At 40.4% G+C, this 25,851-nt stretch overlaps 1 protein-coding gene across 2 annotated transcripts; it reads left to right on the plus strand.

Moving 5' to 3' along the window:
* The first annotated feature begins 1,091 nt into the window (after positions 1-1,091).
* On the plus strand, positions 1,092-24,181 carry Fgf5 (fibroblast growth factor 5). Of its 2 annotated transcripts, XM_052735432.1 has the most exons (3): positions 1,094-2,072; positions 9,258-9,361; positions 22,311-24,181. In XM_052735432.1, the coding sequence occupies exons 1-3, from the start codon at positions 1,724-1,726 to the stop codon at positions 22,656-22,658; spliced, it is 801 nt and encodes a 266-aa protein (XP_052591392.1). In that variant the 5' UTR covers positions 1,094-1,723; the 3' UTR covers positions 22,659-24,181. The 2 variants fall into 2 exon arrangements, with proteins under 2 accessions (XP_052591393.1, XP_052591392.1); XM_052735433.1 differs by lacking the exon at positions 9,258-9,361 and having other exon boundaries at positions 1,092-2,072; positions 22,311-22,425.
* The last annotated feature ends 1,670 nt before the right edge of the window (positions 24,182-25,851 follow it).

Genomic DNA, 25,851 nt, shown 5'->3' on the forward strand with positions numbered 1-25,851 from the left:
TCAAGTGGACCTTTTGGAAGGAACCTGAGATTGTTCTCATGGTGGTTTGGAGGACAGCTGACCAATGGACTCTTCTGTGAGGGCCTCTCTTCCCAATTCAAGTAAGCCAGAGAAGTGCAGCATGGACCTAGAACAAGAGAACTCGGCACAGAGAGTGTGCTGTGGAGCACCCAGGGGCTCTGTGCCTCCTGTTACAATCCTTTGTGTTGGATCTCCCCTTTCTTCCCTTTGGTGGCTCCCCATGTTGTTCAGGTGAATGAAGGTCTGTTGTAAAGCTGTACTCTGTCCACGGACAATTTGCAGTTCTGAAAACAAATCTACATCTGTCTTACAGTTTTTCATTTTTAAGACAGAAAATCTTAAGCAGACAGTAGTGAATAAAGTCATAACTTAACATCAAGCATGACTTATGTGAATTGACCTTATTGGCCAGTATCATTGACTTTTCATTTAAAAGACCAATGAGTAATATATCACAGTGTAGTTTAAAGTTTCAAATATGTTTTCAGACAGAAATATTCCAAGAATGCAAGTCAGGTATATTTCTCAGATAAATAACAGTCGTGGCGTTACATACAGGGAAAGTCTCCCTTCTCGGGTTTCCCAGTTGAGATTCAGAGTTGTCATTAATCATTCACTGGGGTCGGTCCTCCAGTCAATGGAAGTTGAAGAGAGCACTGTTGGCTAATTCCTCTGGGTAAGGGGATCATGGGGCCAGACAGGACAACAGGGCAGTCAGTCACATGTCCTGGTGTTCAGACCCACTTCATCCTTGCCTTGAGTTCGAGTGTGTGTGTGTGTTTCCTCGTGGGCTTTCACCTGTTCCAACTCAGACACAGGTGGGCTTTCCAGAAGGATTAACTGGGTATATCGTTCACCTGCAGAGTTCCTTACAGGGCAGCAGCTGAATTCTGGCATAACGATTCAGGGTGGCTTTCTAACGGAGAAATAAGCGCACACCTTAGCTCTTTAATAAATCAATAACATTAGGAAACCAGCCTTCTCTCCCACCTGGGCCACCACAAAGCCTTCCCGAGTTGTGTGGCCGTTCAGTTCTTGGTTCCCTTCGGAAAGTGGTTCCCAGGCTCCAGGTGGTAGGGGCCAGCAACTTGGACATCAGGTGCTGGGTAGAGTGAGTTGCCTGGGACACACGTGGCCACTGAGGACGGGAACCCATGCCCACGTTTCCGTCCTTGCCCCTTGCGCGCGGAGAGGCGCGCTCGGAGCCGAATCCCGCGCGGCTGGCTCGGGCAGGGGGTGGGGTGACCCTGTGGCTCCTGAGAACCGCTGGGGTGCGTGGCCGGTGCCTGGGCGCAGCCAACGTCCTGGGGGCAGCTTCTGAGGGCCAGGTACCTCCTCCCACTCCGGGATCGCTTCTCCCTCCTCCTTCACACCCCCGCCCCCGGGACCGCGGCGCTCCCTCCCCGCACCGGCCAGTGAGTACACAAAGCGGCGGGTGAGGGGAAGCTTCGCAGGCGTGCACGGAGCAGTGAGATCACTGGCGTTATAAATATCCCGGTGCCAGCGCCGAGATCCGCTCGGGTGGCCTCTCTCTCTCTCTCTCTCCCTCTCTCTCTCTCTCCCCCTCTCCCTCTCCCTTCCCCGAGGCTATGTCCACCCAGTGCGGCGAGGGAGGCAGCGCCAGAGGCACACAGCAGCGCGGGGGCTACGGAGCCCGGAGCCAGCCCTGCAAGATGCACTTAGGACCCCCGCGGCCGGAAGAATGAGCTTGTCCTTGCTCTTCCTCCTCTTCAGCAGCCACCTGATCCTCAGCGCTTGGGCTCACGGGGAGAAGCGTCTCACTCCCGAAGGGCAACCCGCGGCTCCGAGGAACCCGGGAGACTCCAGCGGCAGCCGGGGCAGAAGTAGCACGACGTCTTCCTCGTCTTCTGCCTCCTCCCCAGTCGCGGCTTCCCCGGGCAGCCCGGGAAGCGGCTCGGAGCACAGCAGTTTCCAGTGGAGCCCTTCGGGGCGCCGGACCGGCAGCCTGTACTGCAGAGTGGGCATCGGCTTCCATCTGCAGATCTACCCGGATGGCAAAGTCAATGGCTCCCACGAAGCCAGCGTGTTAAGTAAGTTGCTCACTCTCCAGCAAAACCTGTTCTGGGAGGGACAGCCGGTGTTCCTTTGGGCCACAGTGGCACCTCTAGGAGCCCCAGCTTCTGGGACTCGGCTGATTCTGGAAACAGTTGGGCAGGTGTCGTGGAGATGCGTCTACAGGGTCCGTGCACACGCACCCATCTCTGTTGGGCAGCGGGCATGGCGTTTCCCCAGGTGGAGGTTACCCTGATGAGACAGGCAGCTGGTTTCCAGAATGCCCTGGCCAAAAAGACCAGCCTCTCACCATAGCTGAAGGAAAAAAATAAAATAAAATAACGCAGGAAGTAAAAAAATCTTTCTCTTGGTACAATTTCTTTTTACTTATGAACTAGAACTGCATTTTTCTTTAAGTGTCAAAGTACATCTCTTTTTTTCCTGTATACAATTCAGGTTAGTTTCTGAAAATATCAGACCTGAGTATTTCTACTCTCCAATCACACATATCATATACATATATCCCATGTTATAGGTTTATATTAATATGTGTAACTTTACACGCATAGGCATATTTCACACACGTATACATATATATGTATACACACATACACCAGCTACACATGTCTACGTAGAATTTATATGTACGTACTGAGAGCAGAGTCCTACTTGCAAGAAAGCAACATGGTCTGAAAAACTGGACAAACAGTGTGATGACTGAGTCCGGGGCCGGGCTCATCAGTGTTTAGTAAGCTGAGACCCTGACAAGACCTTCTTAGCCTTGGATACCCAGGGACATTTAGAAAGTTCTTAATTTTAAAAGAACCACAGAGGAGGCTGAAAATAGTTGTAAATTGAGCATAACTTAAAAAACAACAACCCAACTTGGAAATTTTCTTTCTGAGCTGTCTTTCCTCTTTGCTTCCCCTCCACCCGCGTTCCCTCCACTCCATCCCGCGCTCCCTCCACTCCATCTGCCTCTCTGGACTATGCAGTAGCCGCACTCGGCTCGCACTCCTAGGCGGCTGAGGCGAGCAGTGATTTGGGGCTGTGTGCACGGGACTGGGGTTGTCTCTGTGGTCCCGCTAGGTATTTTCTCACTAAATTCAGATCGCTTTTTCCAGCAGGGCTTAGTCCTGATAAAAGCCACAGCAGGGATCTCTCAGACTCCCAGGGAGAACGGAAATGGGGCGAGGAGATAATGCTGTGCAGTCACCTGGCTTCTCTAGGCTTCCTGGTGGCTCCCAGGTATACCTCACCCGACCAGCGTCCCCCAGAGACTAGAATGCTTCCGTTTATTCAGCTCCAAGAACCGCAGGCTTTATTTGTTGGGTTGACAGTCTGCTGGGGCCTGTGGAGAGGGTTTGGAGATCCAAGCACAGGTGGGGTGGCTGACCAGCCTCTTTCAATGAGTTAAGAGGATCAGACGCCTGAGATCTGGCAGGAGCGTCCCCGACAGGTGCGGTTCCAAGCCAGCAGGCTGCTTGCTTTGTCTTTGGAGGGCTCCCCTTCAGCCGGCTGAGCTGCAGGTGGGGAGGCAGTGCAAAACAGAGGCTCCCATCCCATGGAGTCCCAGGGCTCCAGGATGCTCCGCGTTGGATCCCCTCTCTTCACCTTTGAAAGAACTCTGGTCTTTGTTGATGAAGGGAACAGCCTATTCTGGTTAAGGTGACTTTTCTGATGCTTCAGGGAGATGGAGAGCTGCTTTTTGTTTCAGTGTTCCTACTCACGCCCCTCATTTCGTAGGACTCAGTTCTACCAGGAGACACCAAAACTCAGTCTCCACTTCCAGCAATCTTCCTAGTTCTTGGAGAAAACCATTCTCTAGTTTGTTGCTGTGGATTTTATCCAGGAAACTGGCACCAACCAAACACAACCCTTGCTTGCTCAGGAAAGATCCAAAGGAGCAGGTAGCAAGTGGTAGGTTGGAGTCCCCGATGCCCGAGGTAGCTTTGGAGTGCAGGGGAGCTCTGATAGCAGGATGTCCTTTCTTCATGACAAAAGCACGTTGAAGTTAAATGTGGCTGCAGTTTAGGCCTTGCTAGAAGGGGATTTTCAGAAACACAGATGAAGGAAAGTGAGAACAGATCAGCAGACTCAATTTAGGTTAAAGAAGAAACTGGCCAGCTATCCATTAATGCCAAGGGCCAATTTATTTTAAAATCCTCATTGAAAGATGGCCACCAAACAACAGAGATGTATCCTAGGCAGGGACTGATAAATCTTTGTAAGTAGCTTTTCCTAACTCCCAAGCCCCCAGTTTTAAACAGTCATTCAAAGTTTGTCTTTCAAAAGACTGGCTTTCATTCATTCTCCCATTCATTCATTCATGTACCCAATGTAGGGCACCTGCCTCAGGAAGTAGGAGGTTTGGGCTACTTCTGTACCACTTCTCTTTTCTTGTTTACATTTTCTCTGACCTTGCCTTCCAGTTTTTTTCTTAAAGGAAAGCATAATTTAAATAACCACTGTCATAGTGATTGCTTTTGATATTTGAAGTTCCTAAAAACGCTCTATGAAATATTTCTATGTGCAGTGGGAAGGCATGGAATTTGGAAAGTTAACATGGCTCTTTACACTTCCGTAGCCATGGGAAAAAAGCAGCAGCTACTTGCAGTTGATTATTTAGCGTACTTTGAAGGTAGTGCTTGATAGATTCCTGAAATTTATGTAAACTAAGGTATTGACCTTGGACCATTACTTAGAATATATGTGGAAACATTTGTTTGTGTTTCACAGGAGAGGCCAGGAGGGCACTGCAGGAAAACCTCAGTATAAAAGGTTCTTTAAGATGCTACAATAAAACTTTTTTTTTGTTCAGATAAAATGTCAATTTTTACTCAACAATAAATATATTTGCCAATTGCGAAGATTTGTTTAATTTTACTATCAAAATCATGCTCTAGTCACAGATACTGAAACATTCCCTTCAGTACATCAATTAGTAAGGCCCTGGTTTACCTCATTCAGTAGGGGCACCATACTAGAATATGCTATCGAGCTTATTGCACATGGGAAGGAAATACTGGGGAAAGATGGAGAAGATGAGGTTATGAGCTCTAACCTGGAAGAGAAAGGAGCAGCTGCTTTCACTTACAACCTGTCAAGTTTAGCTTGGATACAGTGCTATTGATTAGCTTACCTTGGACCATTAAAACTGCGAAATCAGTATCAGTTCAGAGGAGTAAACTTTAGGTGATGACTACACAAAGCATTCACACAAAATATGAAAATTTCATTTATGTTTTGGTTAAGGGAGTCCTCAGTCTTACATTTTGTTTTGAGAATCTGACTCGACTATCTGTTTTGGTGTCACACAGTCAGCAGACATTTCCCTGAGTTGGAGAAATCAGAATTTACTAGGCAGAGAAATTCAAGGAGAAATTTTGTTACTAATTTAATCAGCAGAGACTGTGCTAAATTGGATTATTCAATACTAAGATTTGATAACTTGGCAGAGCATATCTGTTGCCATGGATGGAAGTAGAGAAACTTCAATGTCGCCATATTTTTCTTCGGGAATTTTCAGATATGTTACTGAAAGCTTCTGAACACATGTGACATCTGTGCTGTTCTAGCTTTTATTTTCCAAGTCCCCCCACCATCAACAGAGCCGTTTGATAGTTAGAGATCTAAAGAAGAACAAGAAAGGAATCTATGTGTTTTCCTACTGAAGTAAACTTATTCATAAAGCATAATTTTCCTTTGAAGAAAGTAGATTAAGGACCAATGGTAGAGACACCAAAAAAGTTTTGTTTCCTCCAACCTTGATATCAATCCTGACATTTTACTAAGAAAAGGCTCTCTCTCTCTCTCTCTCTCTCTCTCTCTCTCTCTCTCTCTCTCTCTCTCTCTCTCTCCTGTGAACTTCGAACATCTTGGGAAAGCTGGCACACAATCTTCAGTACCTAGCTATGAATTAATTTTTTTCCTGAGTTCTCTACACCCATCCCCAAACAGGAGAGAGACACAATAATAAGAACAACTCAAAACACATGTACCTACATGGCAGGGAGAGGTGTCCCTATGACAGTGTAACATTGCAGACAGTCACTGGCTGGTCTGTGAGACAATTGCCTTCCAGAGTTTTGCTTAAGGGTACTGTTTTTACATCCACAGGGTGAACAGGAAATTTCCTTCAAGTTTATTATCACAGACTCCTAAAGATGAGGATATAGATAATACTGATGTTTTCAAAGTTAGCATTAGAGAAAGGTTTCTTGGGATGCATTAATTAGTGATATAATATACACAGGTTTAAAGTATTTCCTAGAATTCCTTAATGAGCTATTGAGATTTGCATTATAAAGCAGATAACATAGACAGCCTGTGCTCTCTTGGAAAGAGGAACAGAAAACCTGTTCATTGTGAGTTGTGTAGAATTGTGCCAGCATTTTAAAAGACAAGACAGAGTGAAATCATTATTGACATTAGTTTAGGAATTATGATCTTAAGAATGATTCCAATATTGGATCAAAATTACATTCAGATTTAAAAGATCAATTCCAAAGTTGCCTGTGTGAAAAACAATTCTTTTGTACACATACACTCACACACATACATACACACATATACATATATACATACATACACATATATACACACACACACACATATGCATGCATATACACATCTATAAAGCTTCCAGATACATGGAATCTTCTTAAAATTATACAATCCTTCCATTATCTGGCAATACATGATTTTTGAAATAGAATTTATCAGACAAACCCTGCAATGTAAATAAAATAACACTTTTATAGGCACTGTTTCATCATCTCCCCATACTTAGAATTAATTGAAGTGAAAATGTGTATAATAAGCACTTGTGCAGTGTGTTGAGATACAAGTTCACTGAGACAAAATGAGTCCTTAAAAGAAGGTTCTATGATCGGAAAGCAGTAGTTTGATTAAACAAAGCCGTAGGTGTTTTCTTCATTTGTTAGCTTTTTGTTTTTTAACCAAGTAAATATTTATAAAAACCATCTAATCTCAACATCTCAAAAGTTAGACTGAAAACATGAGAATTTGATCTTTGATACTGCCATATATTTTTCATTACTATATGATCTACTTATACTTATAAAGCTGAGCACATCCATACGGTGAATGGAAATTTCCTTCGAATTCATTGCCAAGGATTCCTAATAATCAGCTTATAGAAAATACTGAATTTTTAGAAAGTCTTTTTTTTCTTGGGAGTGCATCAGTGTGTGAGTTAAAGCACCACTTAACAATCTAGAGCTGTGAGAACACTGGAGAAAACCTACTGAGACCTCATCTCTCAACCCCATTTGTCCCTGTTACGTCATAATCATTCCACAAAGAAGAGCTTCTGTGACGGCCTCTTCACGCTTCTGATCACACGTGTTTATGCAGTGCTTACAGTTTCATCCCCAATCAACTAAGTATTTGAACTTGTTATTGATGCTTTCAGCATTGCTGTTTAATTCTCGTTCAAATATAGCTTTTTATCAGGCATGCTAGTCATAATTTAATAAAAATATTATTATATCTACATCTTTATAATTTTATAAAGTTAAATATCCTACATGCAAAGTATACGTCAAATTTTTAAAAGTTACATACACCATGTATGTATACATATTACACCCTATATAAACTGATGTCTATAACTTTACAAAGCATTCCCTGTGCTTTGCCAGTATCTGGTAAAATGATAACGCTTCTAAATCTTTGGGTGTGTATCACAGTCAGACAACATTTATATTAAATTCTATACAAATTACATTTTAGAAACATTTTAAAGAAAATGATGTACAGGACACTAGTGTCTGTTAACACTCTCTTACATAAACAAAAACAGCTCCTTGTTGAGTGCATTTAAAATTCATGAAAAGAAACACCACTGAATTGGTGCCTGCAGTTTTTCTGAAATGGTTTTCATACTCTGGGCTAAGATTTCAGAACAATAATAACAAAAATAGCTTCTCAGGTGTTCCTTTTTTCTGTGATATTTCTAAGTATTTTTAACAAAGCAAGCTGAGAAAGCAAGCAGTAATATCTGTGACAATGAGAGGTGCTCAGCTTGTGTTGTGGGACCTAAGTCCTCAACAAATTGATTCATCTACATGTACTTAGAGTCCTTGTTAGGAGACTGAGTAATTTTGCACACACGTCAAGTACTGCCGGGGGAGATTGCTAATTCAAAGAAGACTGAAGGAGGTGTCACCTCAGCAGAGATCTACTGAGATCCCTAGTTAATGTGTATGCTTGAAACAGTTGTGACTAAGTGTGGAGATGTGCTTTTTTCTCCTCTGTGTGTTTTTTTTTCTTTTTTCTCTGATCTAATGAACTGTATTATCTTGTTTATATATTTTTTCTTTTTTATAATTTCATATGTCTAACAAGAATGTTGTCCTTGCTCATACTTGCATAAAATCTTTTGTGACTTTATTATTAATAATGGGCAGGTTTTATAACTATTTGCAGAATACACATTAAATTGTATTCACTCCATGAATTACAGTAAACAGTTTCTTGACTCGACACATGGTTCTTGAAATGACTGTACGGGATGAAGGACATTGCTTTGACGTGCGGACATGCTGTGTTATACATCGACAACACTATAAAAATCATCACGTTTATCTAGGAAATGATTTAAAATCTAGCACTTCTCAAAACATAATTCACCAAACAATTCAAAGAAGTAGTAATAACTTATAATGTTTTCAGTATCTTAGGTGTAATTTTTATGGTTTTAAAGGACTGAATGTGGCATATGTGTATTTAAGTTCTTAAATTGTGATGATTGAAAGAAGGGGATTTGTGTTATGTAAGAAAGAATAATTTTCCAGGCTTTTGAATTTTTTATACCAGCTTTGAAGTCAGACTTGTGTTTTAATACTAAAAGTAGATCATCTTTGGTAGAATAGTAACAAATTAAGACTAAATTCAAAACCTTTAGGATTTGAAAAGATTCTAATGTCATACGCTATTTACTAAAAGCCACCGACCACTTGCAAATCCAGAATTGTTGAGGAAGCAGAATCAACTTTCTGAATCTGGAGATAAGTCATCCGGAGTGTCCACTCGGATGGTAACCGTTCTTTAACATAGCGAATGTCACGAAAGGTCATTGTGTGTTCTTTTCTTTAATCACAGTAGTAAAGACTGAGAACAGTTGGTGTAGACATTAAATTCTTCACAGTTCTGTGTAGAAGAGTCTGTGTTTTATTTTGGGATTTTTGTCATCCTAGGTATTTTGGAAATATTTGCTGTGTCTCAGGGGATTGTAGGAATACGAGGAGTTTTCAGCAACAAATTTTTAGCGATGTCAAAAAAAGGAAAACTCCATGCAAGTGTAAGTAGAACCACTTTATATTTGTTAAAGGTGCTCTGGAGATTTTACATTTGTAACAAAGGTGAAGTGATTATTATTTTTTTTTCAAAATTAGTAGATAAGATAGACAATTTGCTTACGGAACTTAATTTTTTTTTGGGTAAAACTATATGTATGTATGAACAATTTTGTATGTGTCTGTAAGTAATCATTTGAACTGACTTGAAAATACATAGAACCTTTAAAACTGTAAAGGATAAATATACTTAGAAATAGCCTTGGCATACTGGTTGCCATTGTTAGTTTCCTAGTAGGGTCTGGGTGAGACTTGTCACGGCAACATGCTATTCTGTTGCATTTTAACTTTCCATGTTTATCTGGTGGTCTGAGTGTTTAATAGATAGAGAGTCCTTATTTGATTTTATAGGTTATTCATGATGTCAAATGTGGTCTAAGTAATATACATTTTCATGTAAGCGAGTAAGAGAGAAAAACCAAGACTGCAAATCCCCCTACCTCCTAGAAAGAAATTGCACTGGATGAGCTAGGGGAATTTCCATCTTGTACTTTGTCACATCAAATATAATTACTTAATACTAATCTCGAATTGAAAATATCCCTTCACACTACTTTTACGTTTTACAGTCAGTTTACAAATTAGTTATTTCTTAGCTCTTAGTACATCCAGATTCTGTTTATTTATGTTAGTGTACAGGCTTCACACTTAAAAGTAATTTAGGTTTTTTTGTGATATCAGATTTCTTCACACTAAATAATTTTAAAAGGCAATTATTTTTTTAAAGGCAGTCCTTTAATTAATAGTAAATGAATAGCTGACTATTCCTTTCACAATTTTTAAAGTAGATAGAATGTCTAAGTTAAGAGTGATATCAATGAACACTTCTTGGCCTTTTGCTTTATAGACCTCTAAGAATCCAATCAGAAAACCACTTATTTCTATATGCAAAACTCTTACAGTTTCCTTTCCTTTGCATCTAAAGTAATCAATAACTTTTGAAGAACACTGTGGCCATTTGGGGATTTAGTGAGATAGTACATAGAAAGTACTGAGGATAGCATCTGGTACCTTATAAATGTTCAGTAAATAGTGTATATTATTATATGCAATAAACTAAATATACTGTAGATGTAGCAAACCGCAATCTAAGATAAATGGAAACCCTTTGTTAAACTCTTTAGTCATTAATTTCAAAAATTATAAAAGCACTTTATTTCATTTCTGGGTTGTTTGCAAGGACTAACACAGTTTTTTTTTGTTTGCTTGTTGTTAAATGATTGCTATGACTGAACAACTAAAAGTAACATTACACGTATTTAAAGGGGAAAATATTCTGTATCACCATGGGTAATAGTCAGACATCTCATTTTGTTAAGAATAATATTTTAACCCTAAAAATTCACATCCCGGTTGGAAAGCAGTGACTTTCCCTTATCCTACTTTAAGGGATAAGGGAAATCTCAGCGTCATAATGTATAAAACAAGTAAAAAAAAAAAATCACCTCTTATGGGTTTGTATGCTGTGGGATGAAAAATCTTAACACTGAAAATATTCTGAGTTGTGCACCAGTGCAATACAAAAACAGATGAAACTTGGGCCGGTGTGAGGACAATTGCTACAGAAAGCAAAGTATTATAAATGGATGCCAATTAGAAGGGTCAAACCGAGAGGTTAGGATACATGATTCCTCTGTCAAATGCAAGTAACTAATTTCTAGAAATTTGACCCAAATGTCTAAGGATGACTGGTGGAAATAATGCAGATAACGCAAAAACAGCATCTGTTATTCTTTCTCATCTTGGCAGGCTGAAGTTATTTCATGGAATAATGACTTTTAGCCAGTACAAAGCAAGTCTTGCTCTTGTCACTCACTGGGGCTCTTTGATACAAAAGTCATTCTGATGACTTTGAGCCAAACCATAGATAAAAAATTAAGCCCTACGATTATGTCCAAACCTACATTCTCTTATCTGAGCTTTTATTAGCACTTTTTCTCTAGATGGAAACCTAATTAAATTATGAAGTGATTTATTTTTAAAGAAGTCGAGTTTAGAAATAGCATTAATCATAGCAATTATCGGCTTTATGCCCAGCTGGTTTCTTTCCTGTTTTCACTGTAGCAGAATACGTTAAAAAACAGTCTTATAACTTCCAGTGTGTTTACTTGACTTGGTTTTGATATTTACAAAATTACATTATCATCCAAAAACCTAACTCACATTTACTAATCCTTAGTTTGTGAGTTACTTTATATTAATAATCTTGCAAAGGCATTAAAGAGTACCTACCTTTTGGCTTCTTCTCCCAAAGTAGAAGTCAACCAGAAGTGTAAAGCATCCAGGTAACTCTGGGGAAAGTAATCCCCCTACACTGAATTGTCCAGTTCAGTTCAGTTCTGCCAACAGAGATTAGTCACCAGGCAAGGGTGATGTACTTTCATAGTTCTGTAAAGACCTTCCACTCATATTGTCTCATCAGACACTGAGTCGAGGAAAAAGTTTGAGTTGTTTAGTTATTTTCCTAAGGTTACACAGTTATGTGATTGAAGAAAACTGTAACATTTTCAAATTCCCTCTTTAAATATCCAAATGCTTTATCGGTTCAAGTTAGTTTAAAAGAAAGCATTGTGTTTGGGAACAAATTACTGTTTTCATGTGCTTATAGGAATTACCAAGTGCCTGATTTAGTAATATTTTCATACCATATGTAAAAAGTGAACATTATGGCACATCACTAAGAGCATTTATAGCACACTATTAGCCAGCAAAGAAGAGGGAAATTCTATATTAGATGTGGAAAGTTGTAAATTAATTTCCGCCTTCTTCCCTTGGATTTAGAACACATTAATTTGGTCCTTGTTTCCCCTCAAACTCTCCAGTCCTTGGTTTTAGTCCACAGAGGAGGGGATGTGTCTGCCACAGAACTTTACAGACATATGTGTTGTTTTCCAATCTGGTGTTGTGTTTCTTAGGGAGCCCTTTTCAAGATGGAACTTTCAAAACAGGAAAGAACTACCTGGTTCCTAAAAATCTTCGTGCACTGCATGCTACTTTCTTTTTGTACCCAAAGATGGCACACTAAAGCGGCAGCCCTGGGCAGTATGAAGGAACCAACACTGGTGCTGACCTGAGGGCCCTGAGTGTTATTTTCACAATAGAAGTTTTACTTGAAACTCAAGCATGTGGACAGGTGGTGTTTCAAGCTCTCACCCCATCCCTTCATCTGCATGCCCCTCTCCTCAAAACCATTCTCAGATTCCAAATACACAGATAGCAAATTCCTACCATATAAGAGTCTCAGCACTCTTTTTTTAAAGAATCTTTTTCATTGAAAATAATTTTTTTCATGCAATGTATTCTGATTATAGTTTTCCCTCCCCCAACTACTCCCAGGTGTTCCCCACCTTCCCACCCACCCAAATTCACACTTTTTGTCTGGGGGAGAGAGAGAGAGAGAGAGAGAGAGAGAGAGAGAGAGAGAGAGAGAGAGAGAGAGAGAGAGAAAGAAAGGGTGTTATGGGTGGAAAGTGTATGGTCTTCTTGTCAAAATGTGCCAGGAGTTGTGGAGAACAGGAGACAATAATTACTTCCCGGAGAGCCAGCAGGATTAGTCAGTCTCCACTGTGGCTCTTATTCTCTGTCTCAAAGTCCTCCAGACGGAGGCACCTTCTGAGAACAGGTGCCCTTTGCTGTCTCTTGTCTGTTCATGCTCTTTCTTCAGGTTTGGGGTCCTTAAAGAAAGTCCCACAGAGAACCTTTTTGGATTTTCCTTACTGAGTTCTGATGTGAGCATGAATCCCTCTGGGTGTGCAGCTAAGCACACAGACCACTCAGCCAGTTCTGCTCCACACTTGTGTCACTTTATTTAGTGGTCCTGTTTTTTTTTTTTTTTTCCTTTTATGGGTGATACAAATAGGAAAACCATTTTCCTGCAGTGACTGCCCGCAGTGGTGGCTGTGTTTTACACGAGATAATATGTACAGAATAGTTGGTGTCGTGCCTGGAAACTATTATGACTCCCTATTTAAACAGATCTTCCAGAATGTGTTTTCTGGCAGCTGGTTGATGATCTTCAATCTTTCCTTCTGATTTCAAGGTCAAGTAGCTGTGACTCTTCAGTCATTTAGAGTAGCCCAAATCCTACTCGCCATTAGCCTTTGTTCCTTGGGGTCACACTTTCTATGCACACAAAAGTCTCTTATCTGTTAGTTTTTTCCTTTGGACAGGGAGTCAAATTTGAAGGCCAGATTTCCAAGCGCACATTGTCACAGTGGCAGGGATTTCTACTGTCACAATTATGCAGTTCTTTTGGAGACCTACAGTTCATTTTAGTATTTTAAACCCTAAAGAATGAAATCTTGGAAAAGTTGGGTATCACATGTGCTTCAACCTCTTCATGAAGCATGCACAGTAGCTTGTTACATATTGGGGAAAAGTCTGTTGGCGTAACTATATAGAGAAAAGCATGTGGTCAGATGGTTATTTTCTTATGTCTCAGGGTTTTAGGGGATCATGTTTGGAAGGAAAGCTAATTGCGGAGTTTACGAAATAGGCTTGGAATGTGTGTTGATCAGCCCTGGGTGAGGACGAGAACATCCTCCTTTCCTGGGTTCAGAGGGTGCCAGCTGGCTGGCCTCAGAGGAGAGGCTGGACTGGACTTCAGGTGCTGGGGGCAGTGAGGAGCAGCCAGCAGCCCCCTAGCTCAGCATGTTTACTAAAAGGGGAAACAGAAAGACTTGAGTAGTTCTTACCATCATCACTTAGAAAAAAAATAAAACCTAGTAAGACCCACTCTTTCCGTCAAGACTGTGGTTTATATCAAAGCATTTGTTTAGAAATGTCCTTTGCACTGTAAGAGTGGCTCATTTATATGGAAAAACGAGAGGTCCAGTAATTTGGGATCGAAAATGAGTTTGGGGTTCTGCCTGTGCAATTAATTCCCTTATCTGACTTTAATTTTGTCTTTTGTAAAGTTGATAAGAAGGACTTTTTTTAAAAAAAGAAATTTGGGCAAAATGAATGGACTTGTCGCTTCAAAATCCAAGTTGCGTAAAGCAAGTAAGAGTGTGAGATTTCTCTGATCGTTTAGGGAAAGATACTTAGCATTTACCAGTATTTAAAAATGGGAGGACTTCAAAGCAAGTGCAATGCTAAAGTGAGGAGAGAGTGTTATGAAAAGAACTGTAATCTCAGTCAGAAGAAGAGGTGAGAGGCACATACCTAACGTGGGACTTCAGGCGGACCATGTCTTGACCCTTCTGATTTAAAGCTAAATGATAGTGTTTGAGTTATTGAACAAGGTAAACGATGCATGCTAATCACTGGCTATGGAGTAGTGCAGTTTTACAGGGCCATTGAAAACACCAGAAATGAAACACCTGTTTTCTAGCCTCCTTTTCCATACATGATCCTTACCTCACCTCCGTCACTACCATCTGGTAAGCAACTGGTGATTCAAGTCCAAGCCTTCATCTCACAAGTAGAGTCTCTGGAGATGGAGCCAGGGGCACAAGCATTTTAAACCTGCTATCTGATTAATATTTTTGAAGTTATATTGATTTCCTTTAAGTTGTTTATTTTTTAGCCATTTAAATATGTGTCTAAAATGTATAAGCTCTCTGAGGTCATGTAGAACCAAAATGTAAATCTGCTATCTGGTTGATTTTTTTTTTTTCAGACAATTCCCGCAAGAGGAGAGGGAGGTCTCATGGTTGGCGTTTGTCACTGTGTTATTAAGTTGGTTATTATTAAGCTCAATTTAGACATTTCTTTGGTTGCTCCATAGGAAGAAATGGGATGTAGAATGGTAAGATGTTCAGTGTCAAACAGGACCTATGACCCTGCCAGGATAGCACAGCAGGGTTACCATGGGCCTCGTGTGACTTATATGGTAAAGGGCGGCTCCGTTGGGTGCACATTGCCCCACATCAGGGCACAGCTGTACACATAGCCTGAGCTTCTGGCACATTCTCCAGCAACAACATTGGTAGAAGTAGAGGTGGGAGCCCAGCAACACTGCAAGGGGGTACAGGAACTGGAAGCTGGGGTCCATGCTTCCAGGAAACTGCCTAAAGCACGATTTGGCCAATACATGTTTTCATTACAGTGTATAATAACGTTTTACTTACTTGAATTAAGCTAATTATTTTTTAAATTTATAACTTTTAGGAGAAAGAAACCAATTAATGAAAAAAAAAAGGAGTAAAATAAATTAAGATTAAATACCTTGTAAACTCCACATGTTAGGCTCTGTCTATCCAAATTCACTCCAGTTGACATCTCTTTCATGCACGGCATTTTCATCCATAGTTGTACATTTTGAGAATTGGTATTTGCTGAGCCCTAGTCTGGAACCAGAGATCCTTGGCTTCAGCCTTCCCAGTGCAGGGATTACAGGTGTGTAGCATGAACCTTTAAAAAGCATCCGTAGTTTAGAATGGATCCCACGCTGTGAGAACAGACAGTAGCCATCAAAACACTACCATTACTTGTTTTTGTTTTAAAATTTCAACATACAAAGTATTAGATTTCGTTATATTTTCCAATAAAACTTGTTATTATTCATTTCCTCTTTCCTTCTCTCAATACTCCTGACCGATTCCTTGTAATTAACTACTGATCCCCAAGGCCACTTCTGTGTCTCACGCCTGCTACCACACTTAAGTTCTGTAACACCTCCCCCAGTCTCCTTTCTAATTTTGTCACCTATACCCACGCTTACCTTTCACATACACTAGTAAAAACACCAAACAATTAAAGAGAACACGTGAATTTAGCCTTTCTGTGAATCAGTTCCCTCACTTGATGTAATACTCTCCACCAAATGGTTGAAATTTTCATGATTTCATTATTCTTTGCAGCAGACCAAAATTACATTCTGTACATGTACCACATTTTCGTTATCTCTTCTTCTGTGGGTAGTGGTCTGGGCTGGTTGCATTTTCTTGCTATTGTAATAATGCAGCAATAAACACAGATGTGCAAGTATCTTTATGGTAGGATACAGATTTTTTTTTAAATGCCCAGGGAAGTATAACTGGGCCCTGTAGTAGTTCCATGTAGATTTCCATAGTGTCTGTACTGGTTCATAGTCCTGTCAGCAGTGCCTAAAGGTTTCTCCTTCCTCCATCCCTACCACCACCGCCTGCTGACATCTGATTTTGTTTTCTTTCCATTCTGACTGGGATGAGATGAGACTCAAAGTAGTTTTGTTCTGCAGCTCCCCAATGGCTGGTGATGTCAAATGCTTAAAAAAAAATACATATGGGCCATTTGAGTTTCTTTTTGGAGAATTGTCTGTTCATTTCACACGCCCAATTATCAACTGGCAGTTTTGGTTCTTTTGGTGTTTAACTTTGGCAGTTCTTTATGTGTTTCATATATCTGCAGCACAGTTGGTGAGGACTTTCTTCTGTCCGGTAGACTTTCTGATAGTTTTTCTTTGTGTGCAGTAACTTTCCAATGTCATATGATTCCACCTGTTGATTCTTGGTGCTGTATCCTGTGCTAGTGGAGTCCTGTTCAGAATGTTCTGGCCAGGAGCTACAACTTGAAATACATTCCCTGTCATCTTCCTCGGGCAGTTTCGGGACCTTGGGTTTTCAGTTGAGATCTTTGATCCACTTCACATGTATGTTTGTGCCGTATGAGAGATGTGCTTCTAACTTAATTTTTTCAGGTAGTGATCGGTTTTGCCAGCATAGTCTGTTGAATGGACTTTTTTTGAGCCCTTTGTCAAAAACTAGGTAGCCATCGATGAAAACACAATGTTTGGTAATAAAAACTTCTTGCTGTTGTTGGCAGTATATCCCTTCCCTCTATGTAATAATTTGGATATTCAAGCAAACATAATTTAATTTGTTTAAGTTTTACTTGTTTTGACAGTTAGAAATAGTAAACTACAATAAATTAGTTGATTTGAATACTTCACTTTAATGTTCAACTTGGGGTCTCTTGATTGTTTATTTTTTATTTATTTATTTATTTATTTATTTTTGGTTTTTCGAGACAGGGTTTCTGTGTGTAGCTTTGCGCCTTTCCTGGAACTCACTTGGTAGTCCAGGCTGGCCTCGAACTCACAGAGATCTGCCTGGCTCTGCCTCCCGAGTGCTGGGATTAAAGGTGTGCGCCACCAACGACCGGCGGGGTCTCTTGATTGTAACTTGCCTTGAGGCTTGTAAGATGAGCAGAAATTAAAAAGAAAAACACAGATAATTTAATTCATTAAAGAAGATTGGAAGGGCTTATGTGCCTATATAGTTTTTCCCTGTAAAAGCTGCAAATAGCATAGCATTTGGCTCCACAGTCAGCAAACAGCTATCGAATCAATTAAAACACATATTTGAAACAAAGATAGGGGTAATTTTGTCTTTTCGTCTTCTTTCTTTTTTTGGGACCAGTTCTCATTGAACTCCTGTCCGTTCTCCTGCCTTCGTCTCCTGGATGCTGAGATTACAAGTGTGTGCCACCCTGCCCAGCCAAAACAGCGAGCTGAGGCTTTCCTGCCCTAGTGGCAGACAGTGGTGGGACACCGAAGTTATGAGTCCTGATTTCCGTGGCTGATTTAGCATTTGATTCACCTGCCTATATCATACCTCCGATAAATGAAAGTGTGCATGCCAACTTCACTCCCCCGCCAGGGAAATAATGCATTTCTATCATTTAAAAACCATATACTTTGTTTAAAAAAAATGTCCTATAATTTAAAGCAGAATGTAACATGAAAAGGACCCTAGTGACACTCAGTCCTAAATGAAATGTTTTCATCAACCCCCCCTCTCCTCGGTGCTCAGGAAGCTGTGCAGAAGAGGAGGTGGAAAGACTGTAAGAGCCAGAAGGAGTGGAGGACGCCAAGGAAACAGTGTCTCCCAAATACAAGGACTCACACACATATAAACTCACACAGACACGGGGGCAGCATGCACAGGTCCAAAGCAGACAGGATCCCAGCGCTGAGAGGTGCATGCAAGCTCCTATCCCTAACCAAGAAGCTATCTCCACTAGACAATGTGCTTGTAAAGAAGAGTTAGTTTTTCTCCGGTGGGGTCTCATTGGGCACACAAATCACACCTAAGCGCAGGCTCCATGCCCTGTGGTAGACACCAACACAAAAGGAACTCGAAGGTGCTTCTGTAGATTTTATTTTTTTGTCTCATATTGCTTTGTTTGGGCATTTAAAAAGATCTCACTGGTCTTTCGCTTGTAAATGATGGTTTCTGATTTTTGTTTTTATGGGTTTTGTTTGGAGGTGCGTGTGTGTTTCTTGTGCTTTTGCTTTTTAAAAAAAAATTCTAATTTGTTTGTTTTATTTGCCTGTGTGTTTTCTAAAGAGAAAGAAGTCGTGGTGTTGGATGGGTGGGGAGGATCTAGAAGGACGTGAGAGAGGGGAAACGGTGGTCCAAATATATTGTTTGAAAATATTTTCAATGACAAAAAGTGAAGAAAAATTACTCTAGAAAGTTATTCTCCAAGGGTTTTTTTTATTTATATTTTTGGGTTTTTTTTTTTTTTTTGAGATAGGGTTTTTCTGTGTAGTTTTAGTGTTTGTCCTAGATCTCGCTCTGTCGACCAGGCTGGCCTCGAACTCACAGAGATCCGCCTGGCTCTGCCTCCCAAGTGCTGGGATTAAAGGCATGAGCCACCGCTGCCCAGCCTCTCCAAGGTTTTAAAAGAATAACTGTATTCATTTTGGTAAATGTATACTTATTTTGGTAGGTCCATATTTCCCGGTCACTCTGCTCTGAGGTGCTCCATGCTGACCATTGTATCAGACATTTTGCTTAGTCACCACCTTACCCGTGAGAAGGCAAGGCTACTGACAGGACCTGTCTGTCCTTCAAGACAAAACTAGGTTTCCTAATGAAAAAGGCCATGGAAAGATTTGTTCAAATAATTCTGGTATTTCATAGATGGGATTTTTCAGACAAAACACAAATTAGAAGTCAATTAAGAAAAATCCAAACAGTTTGGTTCTTTTCACTCCAGCCTTTTTACTCAATGAGGGGCTGCATACAGTGTATGGGACTTTAGCACGCTGTTATCTCTACTTGGTGTGACCTTTGAAAGATGGGCAGCCTCAGAAGTCATCACCTTCCCAAATGAACCTCAGAGCATGAATCCTTCAGAAAGTGGAGGAAATCTCTACGCTGAATAATGTTAGAGGTTGGATCAAGAGGGTTTTTCATTCTATGATAGAACTAATACGTGTTTTTAAACAGGGTGTGTGTGTGTGTGTGTGTGTGTGTGTGTGTGTGTGTGTGTGTGTGTGTGCACGGTCACATACCCACGCTCAAGTGAACATGTGCACACGTTCATGCGTCAGACACTTTAAAAGGTGACCTGTCTTTACTTCCTTAGAGACCATGAGTGTAAACAAGACCAAATAATACAGCCCACTTCAAAAACCGGACATAGCTTTGTGTGCCTGTGTTATTTGGCAACATTGTAAAATAAAATGGCTTGTGTTGGTGCTTGAGATGCTAAGGATTAAACCGAGAGCCTTGCACATGCTAAGCAGCCGAACATTGATCCATCTGCAGCCCTGGCCTGTTATTCTTTGTAACAAAATGCTCCATGTCTTTCTAAAATAGTTTTCATTTTATGGAGCCACAAACAGCTGAGGTGGTTAAGGTTTTTATTTTAAAATGTAACTGGAAGCCAGGTGTGGTGGCACATGCCTTCAATCCCAGCATTTGGGAGGAAGAAGCAGGTGTTCCTCTGTGACTTTGAGGCCAGCCTGGTCTACAGAGTGAGTTCTAGGACAGCCAGGGTCATGTAGCAAGACCTTGCCTCAAAAAAACATAAAATAAAATAATCTGGGTCAGGAGTCCGAGGCTGTCTGATTCTTGTGAACTTAAGGCTAGCCTGGTGTACATGGAAAGTTCTGGGGCAGCCTGGGGTACATAGTAAGACTCTGTCTCACAAAAGTATTAAAATCATACCTATGTCTATTTACACCAGAAGGGAAATCTTTTAAAGAGCTGAGCAGGTATAGAAAAAAATTAGATTGAATTTATAAAGAAAGTCTCTTTAATAAAAACTGGGAACAAGTAATGTGCTTTTTCCAAAGCCGTGTTCTTACAGCAGCATCCTTGGAGTAGACATGGGCTGACAGTTTGGGAGTTAAAAGACATGAGGAGACGATGCCACATGTGGGGGTAGTCCTGTAACACACCTGCTTCCAACCTAGCAGATCCAATGCAGAGTTCTACCGGTCTGGTGGAATATCCATCTATTCTTTCATAGCAACTGGAAGAAACTTGCGTGACCCCAGTGTAAAAGACGTGGTGAGTCTGTTGCCCATAGATCAACATGTTGTTGGAAATGCTCTGCTGTGAGTTTTCCTCTCGTTAGTTTCTTCCGATTTGCAGAAGCAAAAAAGAAAAAAAAGAGTTTATGGGACTCAATAACTGATTCGTGTAAATCTCCTTGCAGGAGCCAGGCTTTTAGATTCAGTGTGTGATCTGCATTGCAGGGGAAAGTTATTGTATTATTAGGAAAAGCAAGGAACAGAACACCTTTCTACCCAGAAATAAACCATAAGGGGTAAAAGCCACCCACTATTCTCAAACCCAGGAGCTCTGTGCAAAAGGGACCCTGAAACTGTAAATCTTGGTAGCCTTAACTAGTACAGGAACTCCTAAGTCATTCAAGGTTTTGGCCTCTTGTGTGTTTGATGGGAATTATAGATCCTTACCCTAGGAAAATGGATTGATTATCACAGTAGCCTCGTAGGCAGAGCTTCTGCATAGAAACTAAATGGATAAGAGCTCAGGAGGCAGTACCAGGCCACGGCAGGAAGACTGATGCATGCCTATACTGTTCCCCCGACATATTCCTCCAGATGTATCCATTTGGCAAACAAGCTCTTTGGGAGCCGGCACTGGCCTACTTTATCGACCCCATCTCTTGTCCTTTCCAACATATATCCCAAACGGAAGTCACACAGAATGACTTATCAGTGTTCACAGCATCTGAACACACATTCCTGTTTCCTGGAGGTTACTCATATGCCTCCTTACTGTCTTGCTACACGTGACGCAGCCCAAATGTTGACTTTTATAGGGTTTTCCTGCACTCTTGCTTACCACTTCCACTGTTACCATTGTACTCCCTGTACACGGGGGTCGCATTTCCTTACAATAAGCTGTACCTTGGTGGGTGTCAGCTCTTCCACCTTCCTGTGCGTTTGGAAGCTAGCTTGTCTGTGAGGATGTATAAGATGCAGGTGAATCACTGCGAATGATGCTATGACTTTTTTCTTCCTGGCATCAGATGTACCTTCTTGAACCACATATGTGAAGATATATTTTTTCCTTTAGAACTCTAACACATGCAATATTAATAGAGCCATATGCCACCCCTCTCTCAGCATCAAGAATCACACTGACAACACTGAAAATGTGTGCTTGTTTCAAAAGAATCATATGACCCTGCTAGCTGCGTTCCTGGTAGGATCTTGACCTTCTGCAAACCTGAATGTATTTCTTATTAGGCAATTGTTTCTTAGTAATCTAGTTCTATTTTTTTTTTAATTACTTGTAGGGGAAACTCCTATGTTAAGACATTTTAGATACAGATTTCAAAGTATTTTAAAAACAGTAATAGTATTTATATGTATTAAAATGAGAATTTATAATACTTAAATCCAATAGTCTGGTATTTTTGTAAACAATGACACTATATATCCTAAACATAATGAATAAAACATAGTGTTACAAAGATAGGATTATAGAAACACACACACACACACACACACACACACACACACACACACACACACACTTTAAAAGGAACATATCTTTATAAAAGGGAACCGAGTAAGTAGCAGAGTAGGAGGGTCCTGGAGTCACAGAATTCTTGGGTTTTCAAGACTTCGTACTTACATGTATTATAAGTATTTGTGTGCTGAACTATTGTCACAACTTAAATGTCCTCTTTTCCCCTCTCTAGGCTAAATTTACAGATGACTGTAAGTTCAGGGAGAGATTTCAAGAAAACAGCTATAATACCTATGCGTCCGCAATCCACAGAACTGAAAAGACGGGGCGGGAGTGGTACGTGGCCCTGAATAAGAGAGGGAAGGCCAAGCGGGGCTGCAGCCCACGGGTCAAACCCCAGCACGTCTCCACCCACTTCCTACCCAGATTCAAGCAGTCCGAGCAACCTGAACTTTCCTTCACGGTCACTGTACCAGAAAAGAAAAAGCCACCTCGCCCGGTGAAACCAAAGGTCCCCCTGTCGCCACCTCGCAGAAGTCCCAGCCCAGTGAAGTACAGATTGAAGTTTCGCTTTGGATGATGCTCATCTCAGCCTTGTGGGAAACCACTCTTCCGCCTCAGGACCTTCTACAGGCATCATGGAGCCCTGAAGGAAACCTTCGGACGCAGTGTATCTCCGTCCCTCCGCTGTGCTTACACCTGTGGAAGTCAGGTCATTGTGTCACTTTGACTGGAACAAAACTGCTTTATTTTTTATTTTTATTTTATTTTTTTAATTTTAAATAGATACAGAAATGGGATTCTCTGTAGCGATCCAGGGAACACATCCCTTCAGCTCAGTAAGGTATAAAGACTTCGTGATTAGAGGATGTTTAGCATTCTACGTATTTAGAATGTTCCATACCCTGGACTGTATGTATTTTTGTGACTTTTACAGATCAGTCTGAAAGAACAAACATGATACATTTTTATTTTTGTTTTCCAAAGAATATTTTAATGCAGATAAAATATTTTATAAACTTTTGTTTTTTTTTAAGGTACCTCTACATTGAGCATATTTTCTTACTTTTATTATTTTAATTAATGTGCCACAAGCAGTCCATTTATTGCTGTTCGTGGATTATAAACATTTTGATTGATTGTCTGGTAGCATGTGGCTCTCCTTTGCATTGTTTTTTTCTTCATTGCATTGTTTACTTTGTTGTAGCCATACCTCAAGCCACGTAAATTTAGTTCTACATTTTAAAATGTTTAAATGTGCTTCCACAGCCCCAGAGGCTCAGCTGGGAGGTGTGTATTGTGTATTAAGTCACGGCGTTCTGTGGAATCCTGCCACGTCAGTGGCTGGGCTCTCACGATTAGAAGGAGGACAATATGAGAACGTTCTGATGGATTTCAAGGTTGGATGTAAAGAAAAGGACGGAGGCAAAAGCACAGGAAGTGTGCAGCATCTGTGGCGATCTCATTCTGTCTCTTTTGCGTCTCCTTTTACCTGCCCCTGCCCTTGTTCAAGAACAGCTGAAGGAATACATTTTATCCTGTCCATCAAGTATACACCATGAAACTGGAGTGCTTAAACACACTTCTGACTCCAGTTGTCCTTACTGTACAGACCCACAGAGAGCAACTAATCAGGGTGTGTGCGAGGGTGGGTGTGTGCATGCGTGTGTGTGTGTGTGTGTGTGTGTGTGTGTGTGTGTGTGTGCGCGTGCGCGCACACGCGCGATGCGTGCTTGTGTGTAGATGAATCACTGAACAGGTATTCATGCTGAGACTCATGGTCAAAAATACTCCTATTATTCAATCAAATACCTTTGAGCTTTCTATCCTAAAGGTAAGGAGTGCAGCGAGTGAGTCTGCTCTGCTATAAGAAAATCTGATGTCATCTGACATAGGAGCTTAATTTGGGAATTTGATACGTTGAAAATGACACTTCATTCTCAACTCAAATGCCAAACACTGGACGGGAATCACAGAAAGTTTAACTTACAAAGAGTTACAAAATTTATTTTCTTGAATAATCATTTTTATGGAGATCTATGAAATACAAGTGTTCATCTTATATTCATAAATGCTGCAATAAAAATGTGCATATGACCATTAGCTGTGTGTCTTTCATAGAGCAGACGCATTCACACAAGTCTGTGCTTTATACTCCTGTATATTGGAGGAATACTGATAAACATTTTACTTAAAACCAAGTATGGCTTACTCCGGTACACACACTAAGACACATCAAAATTGAACTCAGTACCCCACATACAGGTTGCATTGTTTTAATGGGAACAAACTGTACATGTATATGTTATGTGTAATATACCCAGAATGAAAATATCATGCATGCAGTCTAGAAGTTTGTTATAAAGCCAATAATTTCACTAAGTACCACACTTAACACATGATTTTTTTTAAGTAATGAATTGCTCCAAGTTTTAATTAGCATATACTTTAGAATAGTCCTGATTTAAATGAGAATGGCATTTTGCACAGAACAGGTTCCGTCAAACTCCTGTAGCGCTACTACACGGCCCGACCTACACGGGACAATGTTACAAACCCTCTTCTAGCTTATTTAAATGTCTTGTTAAAAATTGTGAACTGTTTATCCAGTTATTAGACTACACAGAGAAGCAGAGATTAGGAATCCTGTTAATAAATGGGGAAGAAGCAGATGACAGTTAACGAATTAATATATGCACCAAATCAACTAAATACCACTCACACTTTATAGCAAGAAGTGTAGCTTATCTTGTACTTTGAGTTTGACTTAATTAACATATGAAGGTCGAATTAGGAGAGTAACCAAATATATATTATATACAAGTCAGGACTCATTAATTTCAGAATTTAGAGCCATACTGAAATTGAAAAAATAAATTAAATTACACTTACCTGAAGTTTACTGGCAATATACGGTTACATTTAATTAATACACAGTTAAGGTGAAAGCTTCAATTAAGTGAATCATGTACAGTTGATTTGTATACATACAATTCCTTATTTTTATTTTTATTTTCAAGACCGGGTTTCTCCGTGTAGCCCTGGCTGTCCTGGAACTCCCTCTGTAAATCAGACTGGGCTCTAATTCACAGAGATCCACCTGCCTCTGCCTCCCAAGTGACGCGATTAAAGGTATGCGCCACCACAAGCATTTTTTTGTTTGGTTTTTTTTTTCTTTTTAAATAACTAGCTCATCTATTGTCAAACAAAGCTGCCTGGTTATGATCCTGTTCAACCAAAAGTGTCAATATTTAGGATACCAGTTTGTGTCAAACAGATAAAAACATCAGGCTGATAATTCAGTTTTGTCAATTGTTTTAAGTTCCCAATATTCTTTGTGTGGAACATATACAGAGATAAAGAGAGGAGTCCAAATAAGATGATCAGCATTGTAGTTCCCCAAATCAACCTTTGCTCCCTTCTAAGGAAACTAATTGTAGATAACTGCGGATATAAATCACTTTTGTCCTTGTACCTGAATTATAGTGGCCCCACAGTATGAAGTTGTGTGATAATGATAAAAGACACTGACAAGAGTCATTTCCAAATAGCATAGTCTAGAAGTTAGAAAGTACAAATCAGAGAGGCAAATTAATTATATAAATTACCTATAAAATGTTTTAAAAGGAACTTTTAGGTAAAGCATGACGGCTCTCAATCTATCTTCTTTTAGTTTTTAACCTAGTTGTAGAAAGTATCACTGTGTTGGAAGCAATATTTTCCTCTTATGAAGACAGAGAGAGAATTACTTCCTACTTGGAGCTCTTTTTGTC

This window comes from Peromyscus californicus, unplaced genomic scaffold (genome assembly GCF_007827085.1).
Source record: "Peromyscus californicus insignis strain IS unplaced genomic scaffold, ASM782708v3 Scaffold_13__1_contigs__length_99412109, whole genome shotgun sequence".
Lineage (NCBI taxonomy): Eukaryota > Metazoa > Chordata > Mammalia > Rodentia > Cricetidae > Peromyscus > Peromyscus californicus.